This window comes from Augochlora pura, chromosome 4 (assembly GCF_028453695.1).
Source record: "Augochlora pura isolate Apur16 chromosome 4, APUR_v2.2.1, whole genome shotgun sequence".
NCBI lineage: Eukaryota > Metazoa > Arthropoda > Insecta > Hymenoptera > Halictidae > Augochlora > Augochlora pura.
Window position 1 is genome coordinate 306,176 of NC_135775.1, and position 12,836 is coordinate 319,011.

Sequence of the window (12,836 nt, forward strand, 5' to 3'; positions counted from 1 at the left end):
GATACCTTCGTACGCGTCTCCTACCGTTGATGCGTTGTGTTTGAGAAATAAATATCGCATGAACTTTTGCAGTTGTAACAAATATTTGTGTCTGCAAATGTTTGGGGTACGTTTAGGAAGGAAAATTTGGTAGTTTCAAAGATCCGTTTCAAGGATGGCCTTGAAAATTTTCGTTTCGGGCCGAGAAGAATAATACTAAAATGACTAGAAATTGGACGAGGAAATGACGGCGAAATCGAGTCGGATGTATCAAGACTAAACGAGGATCGATCCACGCGCACAGGGTCCGGCATCAACGTCAACATCGACATCGACAGCGGCATCGAAAGGAATGCGGAGAGATAGGAGTTCCTCTCTCAGGCGGGAGATAGAGAGAGGGGCGTCGAGATCGAGATAGCGTTGGGATGCGTTCCGCGGTAGTGGGGAATAGGGCAAGTTAGGTAGGAGTAGCTAAGTAAAGTTAGAGCGAAGGTAGGAGAATGGTTTTTGAGTCGGGGATCGAGGATTTACGGGTGGGGATTCGAGGGTCGCCGTACAGTCCTGATTTCGCGTCGCGTTCGAACCGTGCTTGAGGATAAGGATCGATCGATTCGCACTCCTTTTCGAGACGTCGAGCATTCGATACGTTGTCCCGTTTCGTGTGTTTAATTGTTATTTTCTTTCTTTTTTGTTTTATTTTTTGTTTGTTACGTTCTTCGACTTGTTTCTTTTCTATTTTCGCTCCACCATTTCCCTCGTGGTTGTTGTGACGCAAATTTTTAATGTTTGTAAAAACTCGGAATAGTTGGTGCGTTTCGACGATAAAAAGACTGAGAAAAACGAGTCGTTTGCCGTTTGCTGTTCAGCGTTCGCCGTTCGCCGTTCGCCGTTCGCCGCCCGCCGCCGCATATTCGAAAGTAGGCGATAGTATCGCAGTCATACCGTAAACCATAGTACTGGGAAAGAGCCGTCGAAGTGTCACGATTTTTAGGCTGCGAGGAAAAGCAAGAGCCGAAGCCCGCGGGTGTTGAAGTGTTTGGGAACGTCGATGGGAGTTGGACATTTGCTGTTTTAGAGTGGCTGTACTAGAGTGACTGATTCGCCTCGGAATGACATTGCTCAAAGTGAATTTTCGATCGACCAATGGCTTGCGTTGAGCGACGGGTCGAATTCCTAATCAGAACAAAAGCGGAACTACAAGCAAGAAGAGTCGACAATCGGTGTGTACAAGTTACGTCTTTCAAACGGAATTTTGCTCGCAAACATACATCGCAGGACTTTCCGTTGATCCCCCGTACCAAAAGAGGTTGCCACGCGAAAATTGGTCGGGATTCGCCGATTACAAAGAATTCGAGAGACGGAAACGGAAGCGAAAACGCGTTAGATTTCGTGGCGGGAAACAATGCTTGCGGAAGAAAACGCGTTCTTGTCTAAAGACAATGCGCGGAATTTTTTTGAGCGCGGCGAAGCGAAAGCAGCTGACACGTTACATACGTTCATTGGTTCGTTTCTCTCGAACTTGCGCGATCGGCATGCGAACGAGTATCTTAGAAAATATTCTTCGTTTGATTCGTACGAGTTTTCGCTTTGATTTCGTATTAGTCTAGCAATGAAAGAATAGTAAAGGGAAACATGAGGAGCGGAGTAAAAAAGTTAACCATGAATGAGGGAAGTAATAGGAGGAAGGAAGAAAGGAAGGAAGGAAGGACGGAATAGACTCGCAATGAAATCGGAAGGAGGTTCACCCAGCGTGACGTTGACCCGTTATGTTTCGCGCGCTCATCGTTCCAGGTTCCAGCTGCTAGCGAAATCGCGTGCGCGAGCATTGTTTACACAGAATCTCGGCAAACCGAGATTCCGCGTGCAGCCGATAGTCGCGCCTACGCGTTCCGACCAAGACTAAAGAGAGATTCGAACGATTTGCTGTCGCGGAAACGCGCGATCATGATTCTTGTTTCCGCAATCGCGCGATAACATGCTCGTAAGGAGCCTGGCAACTATTCCTCGGAAAGTTGGACGCTGTTGTTCGAATGCGCTACGCGACGCAGCGTGGCGTAGCGTTGCGTTGTGTTGCGTTGCGTTGCGTTGTGTTGCGTTGCGTTGCGTTGTGTTGCGTTGCGTTGCGTTGCGTCGCGTCGCGTCGCGTCGCGTTGCGCAGCATTGCGATCGCGCAATATTCTGAACGTTCTCGATAACATTTTCAAATTTCCGCAAGTTAGATCGCGAGCGAAGGAAGCGCGAGTCTTTGCCGAGAAAACTGCGATATCGGTGACAAGGTGTTGTTGCAATAGCACGGGATCAGTGCTAGCACCAAATAAACGAATCCGCAAGGATTTGTCTCGTTGACAACTGAGAAATAGAAAGAGCTACGCGGGGACAGCGAACGAAGGCGAAGACAATCTCCGGTGCCGAATAGCGTCGGGTTTCGCGCGCGGTGTAGACTGCATGCTTTCCCTTGCCGTTACGTCCCCAATTAACGCGAAGGGGTATCTCACGCGTCGCGAATTCACCTAACAGTTGTTTCTCTCGGTTTCTGCGAGAACGCGCTTGTGTCCTCTCGGTCAGCGAACTGTCGTGCGCGTCGCGCCGCGCCGCGCCGCCACCGACTCCTTTCATTTCACCAGACCGTTAACGTCGCTCCGGGTGATTTGCTGAAAACTCGCGGTCCAGGAACCAGCGAATCGCTGGAGGAGAAAGTTACGAGGAATTGCGCGCCGCATACTTTTGGGAGAACAGCTTCCACGTAGGTCGTAACGCGTGTACCGTTTGCGTCTTCGCGCTCAAATTTCAGCCACCTTTTCCGTCTGTTCGAACCGCGGCCATAGGCGCAAGCAACTTTCACCTTTCGTTCACGCAGTTTCTCTCTGTCGCCGATTGTCCGTCGAAGACGAGCCTACGCTAGGCGTTGGCCTGTTGCCCGTCGCGATCCCGCATCACCGAATAACTAAAATAATAATCAAAAGACTAGAAAGGAGGGTCGACAATTTGAGGTCCGTCGCGCAGCGAATCGTCGCTACCTCTCGCGCGTCTTCTTACAGACTTCCATGCTCCGTAATCAGCTATTTCTTCTCGATAGAGGTTGGCACGAACGCGGCGGCGATCGCGAACGCGAACGCGAACGCGAACGCGGATGTCGTTCGCATTACCACTACCTCCGCCCGTTCCCTACCGTTCTCTCCTTCTTTCGTTCAATCATTGCCCTCGCTACTCGCTACGCCTCGACTTGCCAAGACACGACTCGACTCGACTCGACTCGACTCGACTCGACTCGGCTCGTAGCTTTCCTTCCGCATTCTAAAATTCCCGTGAAACTGCATTCGCCGATTTTTATCGGCAACGGGAAACGATAGAAAACGATGGAAAACGATGGGAAACGGCAAGCAAGGACGCGGAAGAACGCGAGAAATCACGCGAAGCCGATTTGATATCCGATCTACTAAGAATTTCTTCGAAAAATTCCCTATCGACCTCCAGATCGTTCGAATCTGCTTATTTTCTCGCACTCGTGGATCAACTTCTAGGATGGATCGACTTGTTTGGCGAAACGCATGCGCACGGGTACGAGAGAAATGGGTGCGTCACGGTGCACTTGCACGATTGCGCCTGACCCACATGCCTCGCGAATAACACCCATCCGTGCTGGTTCTTGACAACCTGCCGTTTTGTGCCCCACTCTTCTTTTACCCCCTCGTTTCTCTCCTTCTCCATGCACGCCACTTGTTGCGATTCGTTTTTTCCACTATCTTTTCGGTTGCCCGAACGTCGGTCGCCCGTCGCCCGTCGCCCGTCGCCCGTCGTCGGTAAAATTAGGAAGAATCGCAAGCGGAATAACGATTGACCAACTCGAATCGATCCCATTTCACAAAACGAGGCAAACCAAAGACGACTTTGACGTGACAACGAAGAGGAAGGCTCGGTTTCGGGGACTCTGTGCTCGAAGGATAAAGTTCTTTTCGAGGTCGAGCCTGTGGAACGCGAAGAATTTGCTTGGAACTATGGGAAAACTCATTCGACCCGGTTCACCGAGTTGGCGGTAGTTTCGGGAGATCGCGGTCGCGTCGCAACTGCAATTCCAATCGAACTCGGAGAGTAGCTCGACCTAGACTGTAGGCGATCGGCCGCGAGACCAAAGTCAAAGAACAAAATCGGAATTCTGGTACGAGCAAGAGGAAGAGGAAGAGGAAGAGGAAGAGGAAGAGGAAGAGGAAGAGGAAGAGCAGAAGGCGGGAGACGAGAGACAACTGTTACGGCCGGTTAAACGATAACCGGTCGGACGTTTTGCTCCTTCTCTTTGGCCGTTCGCTGCTGGGCGACTTATTCCCGATCACGGGAATGTGTTTGGCGGTCTCGATCTCTATTCTCGTTTCGTTAATCCGTCCCTTGGCTAGCCGTCCATCTAAACGAAAATCGATTGCAACAACGGGCAAAGAGGCGATCTCGACTACTTTACTCGCATCTTTGAAACACGCGGCAGAGTCGCACCGCTCCGTGCTACGAGAGAAATCGAAGCGTGAACGAAGGCCTGTGCTTGGAATCGTTCCGATGCCACGAACCGCGTGCACGAACGCGTTTCGCGACAGCGAGTGCAGCGTTCCGAGTTTCATCGCGAGAAGATCGAACGAATGACAGATTCCATCGTCCGAGGTGCGATTCTAGCGACCTTCGCAGAGATCGTCTATCCTCCCGAAACCTTGGTCAGCTTCTGAATACTTTGGGGGATTCGGTCTTCCCTTTTTCCTCTTCCGTTCCCATCGTTTCTCGTTTCGTCTCGTTTCTCATCGCGTCGCGTCGCGTCGCGTCTCTTTACGCAACACCGATCTCTAGAAACCTTCCAAGGGAATGTAGGTCGTCGAGATCGCAGCCGCTCTTCGAGTACGCGTGGAGACGCGATGTCCGGTATTTGCATGCAATTCGTACGTGCTCGCTCGTCCGCGCGCGATCTCTAGAGCTATATCTCCATATCTCTATGCGTCAAAGTTGCGATTTCCGTTGCCACAGTTTCAACGACTTCTTTGTGAACCAACAAACGAAAGCCGGTTCTTCGAAATCGAGTTCGTTTACCGACTTTCCGATTCTTTTACAGGTTTATGGATTTAAGGATTTCGTCGATCCCCGTTTCATGGATCCTCGTTGAACGAATTTCGGTCAACGAGAGTCGCGACCGGCGCGACACCGTTAAAGAAAGCGACGAGAGAAAGAGAGCGACAAAGCAAGAGACAAAAACGGGTGACGGGAGTCGCGGTGCGTCAGCTCTCACCGGATTACCGGATCTCGTGCTCGTCCGCGCCCCAGGAAGACTTTCTTTTTCGCGCGAAGACTCCGACCTCGATCCGATTCGATTCGATTCGATTCGATTCGATCCGATACGATCCGCACGCGGTTACCCGTGCTCGGTTTAGCAGACGGTTTAGCTCGTGGTGATCGGTGGCGATGTAATTGATAACGAGTCGATTAAACGCGTTTCGATGCGCAGTCGCGCGCAACTTTCTCTCGGATTACGAGACCATGCGACCCGTCGAGTTTTTCATTTTGACGCGAAGCGGAGAAACATCGTTGTCTACGTTGCGCCGACGCGAGAGATACCGGTAACCTAGTGCTGGGTCCTCGATGGACGCGAAACGGTTCGCGAGCAAGCAGGAAACGTTCGTCTCGAAGCTGGGGAATAAATTCGTCCGCTTGGAATTCATGGTCGGTTGGAAACGCATGAAATTGTTAGAAACGCGTGCCGACGTTCTCCGAGCTCGTCAACACAACGGAGTCCCTCTTCGTGTACCGCTTCCCTAGCGAAACGGTGTTCGCGCGACGACACTGTCCGCGCATCGTTAGCGATCCGCTCGCGAACGGCAGCGGCGCAGGCTTTCCCGCATTTTAGCGACGCGCCACGTTTCACGAAAATCAGATCCGAACCGATGCGAGAGCGAGGGGTTTTTACCGCGAATGGGACGCGGTTCGTCGTTCTTCTCCTGCTTCTCGAGCCAATGCAAACCCGTTAGATAAAACCCGTTATCGACGGTATCGCGATTATCCGTAGCATCGCGCCGTGTTTCGCTTCGACGAACTGGAAGCAACGATGGCTCCGACCTCCTTTCCACGCGTTTTCGTTGTCGTCGAGTATCGTAATCGATGGATCGTTAACATTTATTAGCGTTCGAAACGCGTTTCTCTCGCGTCCGTTTTTCTCATCGGTAGATCGAAAAGTACGCCAGCGTGGACAAGTCGCCTCGTAATTTCGTTTCGTCTTCCGTCGCTTTGGAAATTGCGCGCGGTTAACGTTTTCTTTTCGTTTTCGAATGTAGCGCATTTCGTGCACTCGAACCTCGCAACGATTCGAATTTGCCGCACTCGTTCAAGGTTCTCAAGACACCGCGCTGCTCCGCGTAGCGGCAAAAATGCTGAAACCGTTCGACTCGTTTATCGACGGAGTAAAGCGTTCTTCAAAGGGGGCGCCGCCTGATGTTTCAAAAAATAGTTTGCAGTCGGTAACTACTAGAGCCAGTTGTTGTCCAGCAGTTGAAGCTCTTCAAGGCTTTGTAGTACGTTGCATACTTTGCGGATGGCCTTCCATTTTGAAACGCGCGTGCTTGACATAGAGCGAAACAGACTCTTCGGAACCGAAGAATACTATAAACTGTAGGCTGGAAAGAAGAAATCGACGAGCAGCGTCGAAAAAGGAAACAGGCCTCGCAACGGCCGTCCATCGTTTTCTCTTTCACGTACGTTTATTTTCCATGCAGGGTGCTCGAAAGGTAACTCGAAATCGGCCGATTCGCGCGGTTGCTTTTTGCTCGACGCAGACGCGAGTCGCGTTCGCGGCCAGGAAAATCTTGCTAGCCAGTTTTGGGAGGCACATTACGGAACAACCGTACAACTTTTTACGTTTGCTCAACAGCGGTCGACGCGAGAAACTGGAAAATGGGCAACAACGGGAGCAACTCGCGGAACGAACGGGCGGCAGCATCCGGTCGATCGAGCGGCCTCCCGATTCCGGAGGGGAGCCGCGGATGGTCCCAATCGTTTCCACGAGAGCTGGCTAGGTTGAATCGGTCTCAAGCGGTCGCCGCGGCGGCCCGAAAGGTTCTGCCCGAGCCACCGAATCAGAGATTACGCGCAACCGACAACGGCAGCATTATCCAGAACGGCGGGACCATAAGCGGCCGCAGAGCACCCACGTTCGCTTCGTCGCGCGATCTCGCCAAGGTAAGCGCACCGTCGTCGTTCCACCCACCGTTTCCGCGCGCAGTCGCGGCTTCTGTAAAAACCCGTAGAAACTGTGTAAAGACTGGCAGGCAGCACGCTTACGAGACAGGCGGTTGATTTCAGCGCGAGCGCGACCGCGATGGACCGTTTCGCGGCAGAAGCACATCGGCGTCGCGCGTTCCGGAGCCTCGATCGACGAGGATCGAACGAGCATGCTGCCGCTACCAGGTCGACGCCTGTCGCCGACGTTTCAACGCCGCGCCATCCGACTTGAAGAGATTCGGAAGCGAGCCCGATCTGCGATACGCGCCCGAGGCCCCAGACCGATCGAGCTTCGAGAACCCTGTCGGTGGACAAGATGACCGATCGACCGGCAATCGTCGACGGACCGACAGAGATTGCAAGGATCGCGGTGAGAGTCGATACAAGGCCCGGAAAAAGTACAAAGCTCCGGCGCCACCCACCGCTTCGATCGAGTTCGGCAACGATCCGATCTCGATCTCGACCTCGACTTCGACCTCGACCTCCGTCTCGACTCCGTTCGATCGTCCGCGAGACGTCGAGGCTCGGTATCGCCACGAGCGGAACGTTCAGCCACCGCCGAGGAGGTCCCGCCTTTTCAAAACTCGGGCGGAAACCAAGAAGGCGCGAGTCGGTTGGCAACTGTCCAGCTTGGACGGCCATATTCGACGACACGGGGAACGCGAACTTGTATCGGGTCAACCGCTTCGTCACCTTTCCAACGCGGACGCTGACGGCGGCGTCGACGCGAACGCCGCCAACGCCGTTGACGCCAGCACCAGCGCCGACGTCGACGCGGACGCGGACGCTAATGTCGACCGACAACAAAAGCGACCACGAGCGAATCGATTCGATGGAAAGAACACGCTCCGAAGAAGCGTTAGCAGTCCAGAGTTTCAGGCCGAGCTGATTCAAGCAGCCAGAAGAGTTCGCGACAAACTCGCGAGCGCCACTGGATCCGCCATTACTCTAGATCAACCCGCGTCGATCGGCGTCGAGCCACGATCGTTGGATCGTCGCTGCGAACTTTCCGATCGGCCTCTGATCGAGATCCAGAACGACAGCGGGCACGTTTCGCAGCACGCGAAAACAGCCGCGCGGTCTCGAGCAGCCGACGAATATGCCCGGAGAACCGTGGAGGACCACGGAAAATTGGGGAAACCGTTCGCCCGCTCGAATCTCGTCGAGCCGGCGATCGTCGACGGTGGTCGAACGACTAGCCGTCGTCGATCGAACGATACGGAAAATCGCGCGGCGAATCGCGATGTCGTTTGCGACGAACGAGTCACGGTCGATTGGAACGAGCCCGATCGACCGGTGTCGCCGCGGTTAACGAAAGATGGGGCCGAGGTCCGAGGATGGATTCCGGAGACAATCGAGCAAACGGTCAAGGCCCGCCGACTGGAACTCCGGGACAAGGAAAACTCGGTTCCTGACGCGGCCGATAAGGCCGATAAGGCCGATAAGGCCGATAAGGCCGAAAAGGTCGGCAAGGTTGTCCACAAGCAGGATCCGAATTGTACCGAGGAACGCGGAGATCGGGAATACGATCGACCGTAAGTTATCTCGTCGAACTCTTTGCCTTGACGCTTAACTGCTCCGTCCTTTTAGCGGCATATCGATCTATCCGAGATGCAGAGTCGTTTTACTTGTTGCTCCCTAGATACGCGCAGTCAGCACCGAAAACCTTCTACTTTGGTATGAACGAACTGTTGGTGTCGTCGGACGAACCGCGGCATCGGCTGGACCACGAGAAGCGGGAGAAGCGAGAGAAGCGGGAGAAACGGGAGAGACGGACCGAGTTGCCAGATCGAGAAGATTGTAGTAGATCCTCCATGGACACGGCCGACGACACGGACGACGCATCCGTAAGTGGAGATTGGAGAACAGCCGTCGCGACAGCAAACGGTTCGAGTGTTCCATTCCTCTGTTTGGTTTCAGGGGCGCAACGTCGTCGCGGATGACATCTCGTTGAAGTTGCGGCCTACTCTGCCGAAAAAGCAGCTGGAGATTCCGCGGTTCTCGCCGTCCGCCGCTTGGAGGCTGCTCTCCGCGCTGGAGACGCCGGGACCCGGCACGAGCACGGCCAGCGAAGAGATGCCGGTTGGTAAAACGCGATCGTCGGTCGCCTCGGCAGCCGACAGGCTCGGGGCGGAAGGTAGAGCCCGGTAAGAGAAATCCTGGTTGATTCGCGTTCTAGGCGATGTTCGAGGAAAGGATCGAGCGACTCGCGAGGCCGCCTCCGCCGCCGCCGCCGCCACCACCGCCACCGCCTCCGATGCTTGCGCTCGGTCCTCGCAGCTCGCACGACAAGTCCGGCGATTCCGGGATATCCGGGGACGCGGGAGCAGGCAACGAGGATTCGTTCGACGCGAACACGATCAACCGAGCGAAAACGTGCACGACGAGGCCAGCGTGGACGCCGCAGCAGGACCTGGGCGACGACGAGTCGAGCAGCGACGCGGGCGTCGACTCGCCTTCGCCGTTGCCTTTGCCGCTGTCCTTGCCCACACCGTTCAACAACTATCGTCCTCGAGCCTGCGTATTCTCGCTCTCTCTGCCTCGCGAGGACCCCAGGTCGAATCCGAGCTTGTCCGAATCGAGAACGCGGGAACAGATCTCGGCTTTCAACTCGCTGAAAAAGCTGAAGAGATCGATGTCGGGAGCGTTCGGAATCGGCGGGCACGAGCTTCGAAAGAAGCACTCGCACGACGTCCTCGACGACAACTGGTTCTTATCGACCAGCGCGCCGACCTCGTTGCAGCACGGGCAGTCGATCGCCGTCGAGACCGCGCGATTCTCCGCTTCCTCGTGCTGTTGGAAATCGATCTCGATAACTCGCGACCGAGAGGAGAAACTCGTCGATGCGAAGAACCGTCGCGAGACCGACGCCAATGGCAGCGGCGTTGTCAACGTTCGCGACCACGACGACGACGACATCGACGATGTTGATGACGATGACGATGACGACGATGTCGATTACGACGACGACGACGTCGACGACGACGACGACGACGACGAAGGCGAACACGAGGACGAAGACGAGGACGAGGATGACGGCGAGGAGGAAGAGGTCGAAGAGCCGTTGAAAAAGACGGGCAGGAACGTGGAAAAGGAGGCAGAGCTCGAAATGTACGCGACCGACTTTCCCGTCACGTTGATATCTCCGTCTTTCTCCTACTTGGCTCCGAGCGGACGCGTGATGTATCTGCCGGAAACGGACGAGGCGAAACGGCCGACCTCGGGACGGACCAGCGTCGTGGAGCGCGAGGACAGGGACGTTCACGAGGGAGATTGCTCGAGACAGGCCGTGGAACAAGCGTACCCCAGTCACCGTTGCAGTCCGTCGAAGCGACGGCCGAGGACGACGGCCGGGCTCGTGAATCATTCCGCCGTCGGCGAGTCGAAGCAGACGCGAAATCGAGACGATTCTCGAGCCGCCACCGCTCGGGAACCGTCCTCGACGCCCAAAGAGGCGAAACCGCAAGGGAAGACCGGCTCGAAGGGCAGACGATTCACTTTCCAGTCGACGGTCAGACAGATCGAGAGGCGCCGGCTGGCCGAGAAACTGTCACGGGAGGCCGAGGCGAAGGAACGCCAGAGGAAGGGTGAGCTGGAAGCCATGCAGAAAGTGGAGGAGGAGTTTCAGCGGAAACGCGCGAAAGAGAAGGCGAACATTAGACAACAGTTGCGTCTGTTCAAGGAAATGGAGGAAAATTTCAAGTAAGAACGTTTTATCGCCGGAGATCGAGAGGGACGCAAAGGCGGCGAGTATTGGGTCGCGCTCTCCAGTATCCGTCGCGTCGTCTCTCCTCGAGCGACGGAGCAGGAGGGTGCTAAGAAGCGTGGTGCCCAAAACTGGCCAGCCCTGCGCCCCGCCAAGCATCTTTCTAACGAGTTTGGTAATTGCAGCAACCTGGCGAGCACCGCCGAATGGGACAGCTCGCAGGTGCGTCGGCCAGACCCGGACGGCGCGCCTTCTTCCACCGCCTCTTCGCCCACTTGGCAGCCTTCGAGCTGTCAACCGAACCGGCAGTCACCCGGAAGTCGCAACGTAGCGCAAACCGCGATAAAGAAGCGTTCCGAAAGAAGCAACAACAACAACAACAACAACGAGTTCCGTCGCAAGAGAGATTCGGGCTCTGGGTCCAGTTGCGACTCGAAACAGCGACGCGGCGACCCGTTTGCCGGCTACCGACCAAACTACTACGACTGGGCACCGGACGCGTCGTCGCATCTCGAAACCAAACAGACTACCGTTCATCCCAAGGTCGTTTGCGACATCCCAAAAAGTTCTCCCGCTTTCGTTGATCGAAACGTCCAATCCGGCAAGCTCCCGACGACAATTTCCGAGTCCACTCCCAGATCCGACAATTACAGGTGAGCCTATTTCTCTCCTCGACTTGGCGCGACCGCGACCGCGACCGCGACCGCGACCGCGACCGCCCCATACTTGTTTATTCGTTCGAATGATTTGCTAATCGAACGTTTTCGCGATCATTTCGTCTCGTTCCATAGGAAGGATTTCGCGCACGGCGCACTTATAGTAAAGTCGTCTTTCGCCAGCAGCGACAGCGAACTCTCCCAGCCAAATACGAGACCGTACTCCAGAGAGACTGGAGCGAAGACGCAATCCCATCGATCTAGGTACGTTCAACGATATCCTCGGTAACCCACCCTACGCTCCTCGAAATCCTCAAAGTCCACGATCTCGATCGAGGCCGATCGCGAAATGCATTCAGCTCGGCGGCTAGTTTTCCATTCGGTCAAATTGAAAATATAAAGTGCAAAATAATGTAAAGTGCGCACGCGATACAACGTAGAACTCTAGTCATCCAACGACATTTAAACCGATAGGTTATTAGTGTAATTTCATTGTATTTAGAAAGGAGTACGAAACGAGCGTGGCATACGTTTTCAACGGGCGGGATGCGATAAATGGAAAAACTAACCGCGCGTAGTACGCTTACGACCCGACACGTTCTTTCGACGTTACCTAAACCGAATGTAAAGCTAGAATTTCCACGAGACAAATAGGGACCTCTTAAGAATGCTTTTGCCGGAGAGGAGTAGCGTACGCGCGGTTCGCCAGAGCGCGGCGTTTCGCTTCGGTCGTCTATCGAGCGTTTCGAGTTTCGGCGGAAAGCGGTTGCAACTCGCGACGCGGACCGCGAACCTTTTTCCGCCGAGGTTATCAGAGACAAAACAGCGAACGAACGTTGAGCAGGTCGGCTAGTCGGGAGCGAAGCGAAGATGCGGCCACCTCGGAAGAGGACACTCCGGTGGAGCCGGCGAAACGACCGAGGAACCCTCTTCACGATTTTGCGATAAGCGGGCTGCGACCTTTTACGAGGAGCAGGAGTTATCGGCCCATTTCCTTCGATCCCCGCCCAACTCCGTCTGTTCCGAGTTAGCCGGGATTCGGAACTCGGAACGAATGTGCTTCGATCGCTCGTCGATCGTCCCCGGCTTCGTTTGCCCGAATCGAGGAATCTGTCGTAATTGGAGCAATAACGCACAGTTCCCCCGATTCCAGCGTACAATATTTTGTTACGCTGTAAGATGCTACGGTTAAACAACGTTTTGTCGTTTCGTTTACTCCAATAAAACATCCTGTACTTTGTTGTGTTTGAATTTTT

The 12,836-nt window shown here is 54.6% G+C and overlaps 1 protein-coding gene across 4 annotated transcripts; it reads left to right on the forward strand.

Moving 5' to 3' along the window:
• Positions 1-139: 139 nt before the first annotated feature.
• Positions 140-12,801, forward strand: LOC144468378 (uncharacterized). 4 transcript variants are annotated; one of them, XM_078177806.1, is made up of 10 exons: positions 2,060-2,722; positions 6,449-6,692; positions 6,869-7,176; positions 7,300-8,753; positions 8,861-9,065; positions 9,139-9,300; positions 9,398-10,920; positions 11,110-11,577; positions 11,716-11,844; positions 12,425-12,801. In XM_078177806.1, the coding sequence occupies exons 3-10, from the start codon at positions 6,892-6,894 to the stop codon at positions 12,609-12,611; spliced, it is 4,413 nt and encodes a 1,470-aa protein (XP_078033932.1). In that variant the 5' UTR covers positions 2,060-2,722; positions 6,449-6,692; positions 6,869-6,891; the 3' UTR covers positions 12,612-12,801. The 4 variants fall into 4 exon arrangements, with proteins under 4 accessions (XP_078033933.1, XP_078033932.1, XP_078033931.1 ...); XM_078177807.1 differs by lacking the exons at positions 2,060-2,722; positions 6,449-6,692 and adding an exon at positions 140-1,199; XM_078177805.1 differs by lacking the exon at positions 2,060-2,722 and having other exon boundaries at positions 6,264-6,692.
• The last annotated feature ends 35 nt before the right edge of the window (positions 12,802-12,836 follow it).

What these genes read in the sequence shown, in the direction of transcription:
- LOC144468378 (XM_078177807.1), top strand. Translation starts at nt 6,892, where the DNA reads ATGGGCAACAACGGGAGCAACTCGCGGAACGAACGGGCGGCAGCATCC. An exon ending in GATCGGGAATACGATCGACC is followed by an intron (nt 8,754 to 8,860) that starts GTAAGTTATCTC and finishes GTTGCTCCCTAG; the next exon opens with ATACGCGCAGTCAGCACCGA. An exon ending in CGGCCAGCGAAGAGATGCCG is followed by an intron (nt 9,301 to 9,397) that starts GTTGGTAAAACG and finishes TTCGCGTTCTAG; the next exon opens with GCGATGTTCGAGGAAAGGAT.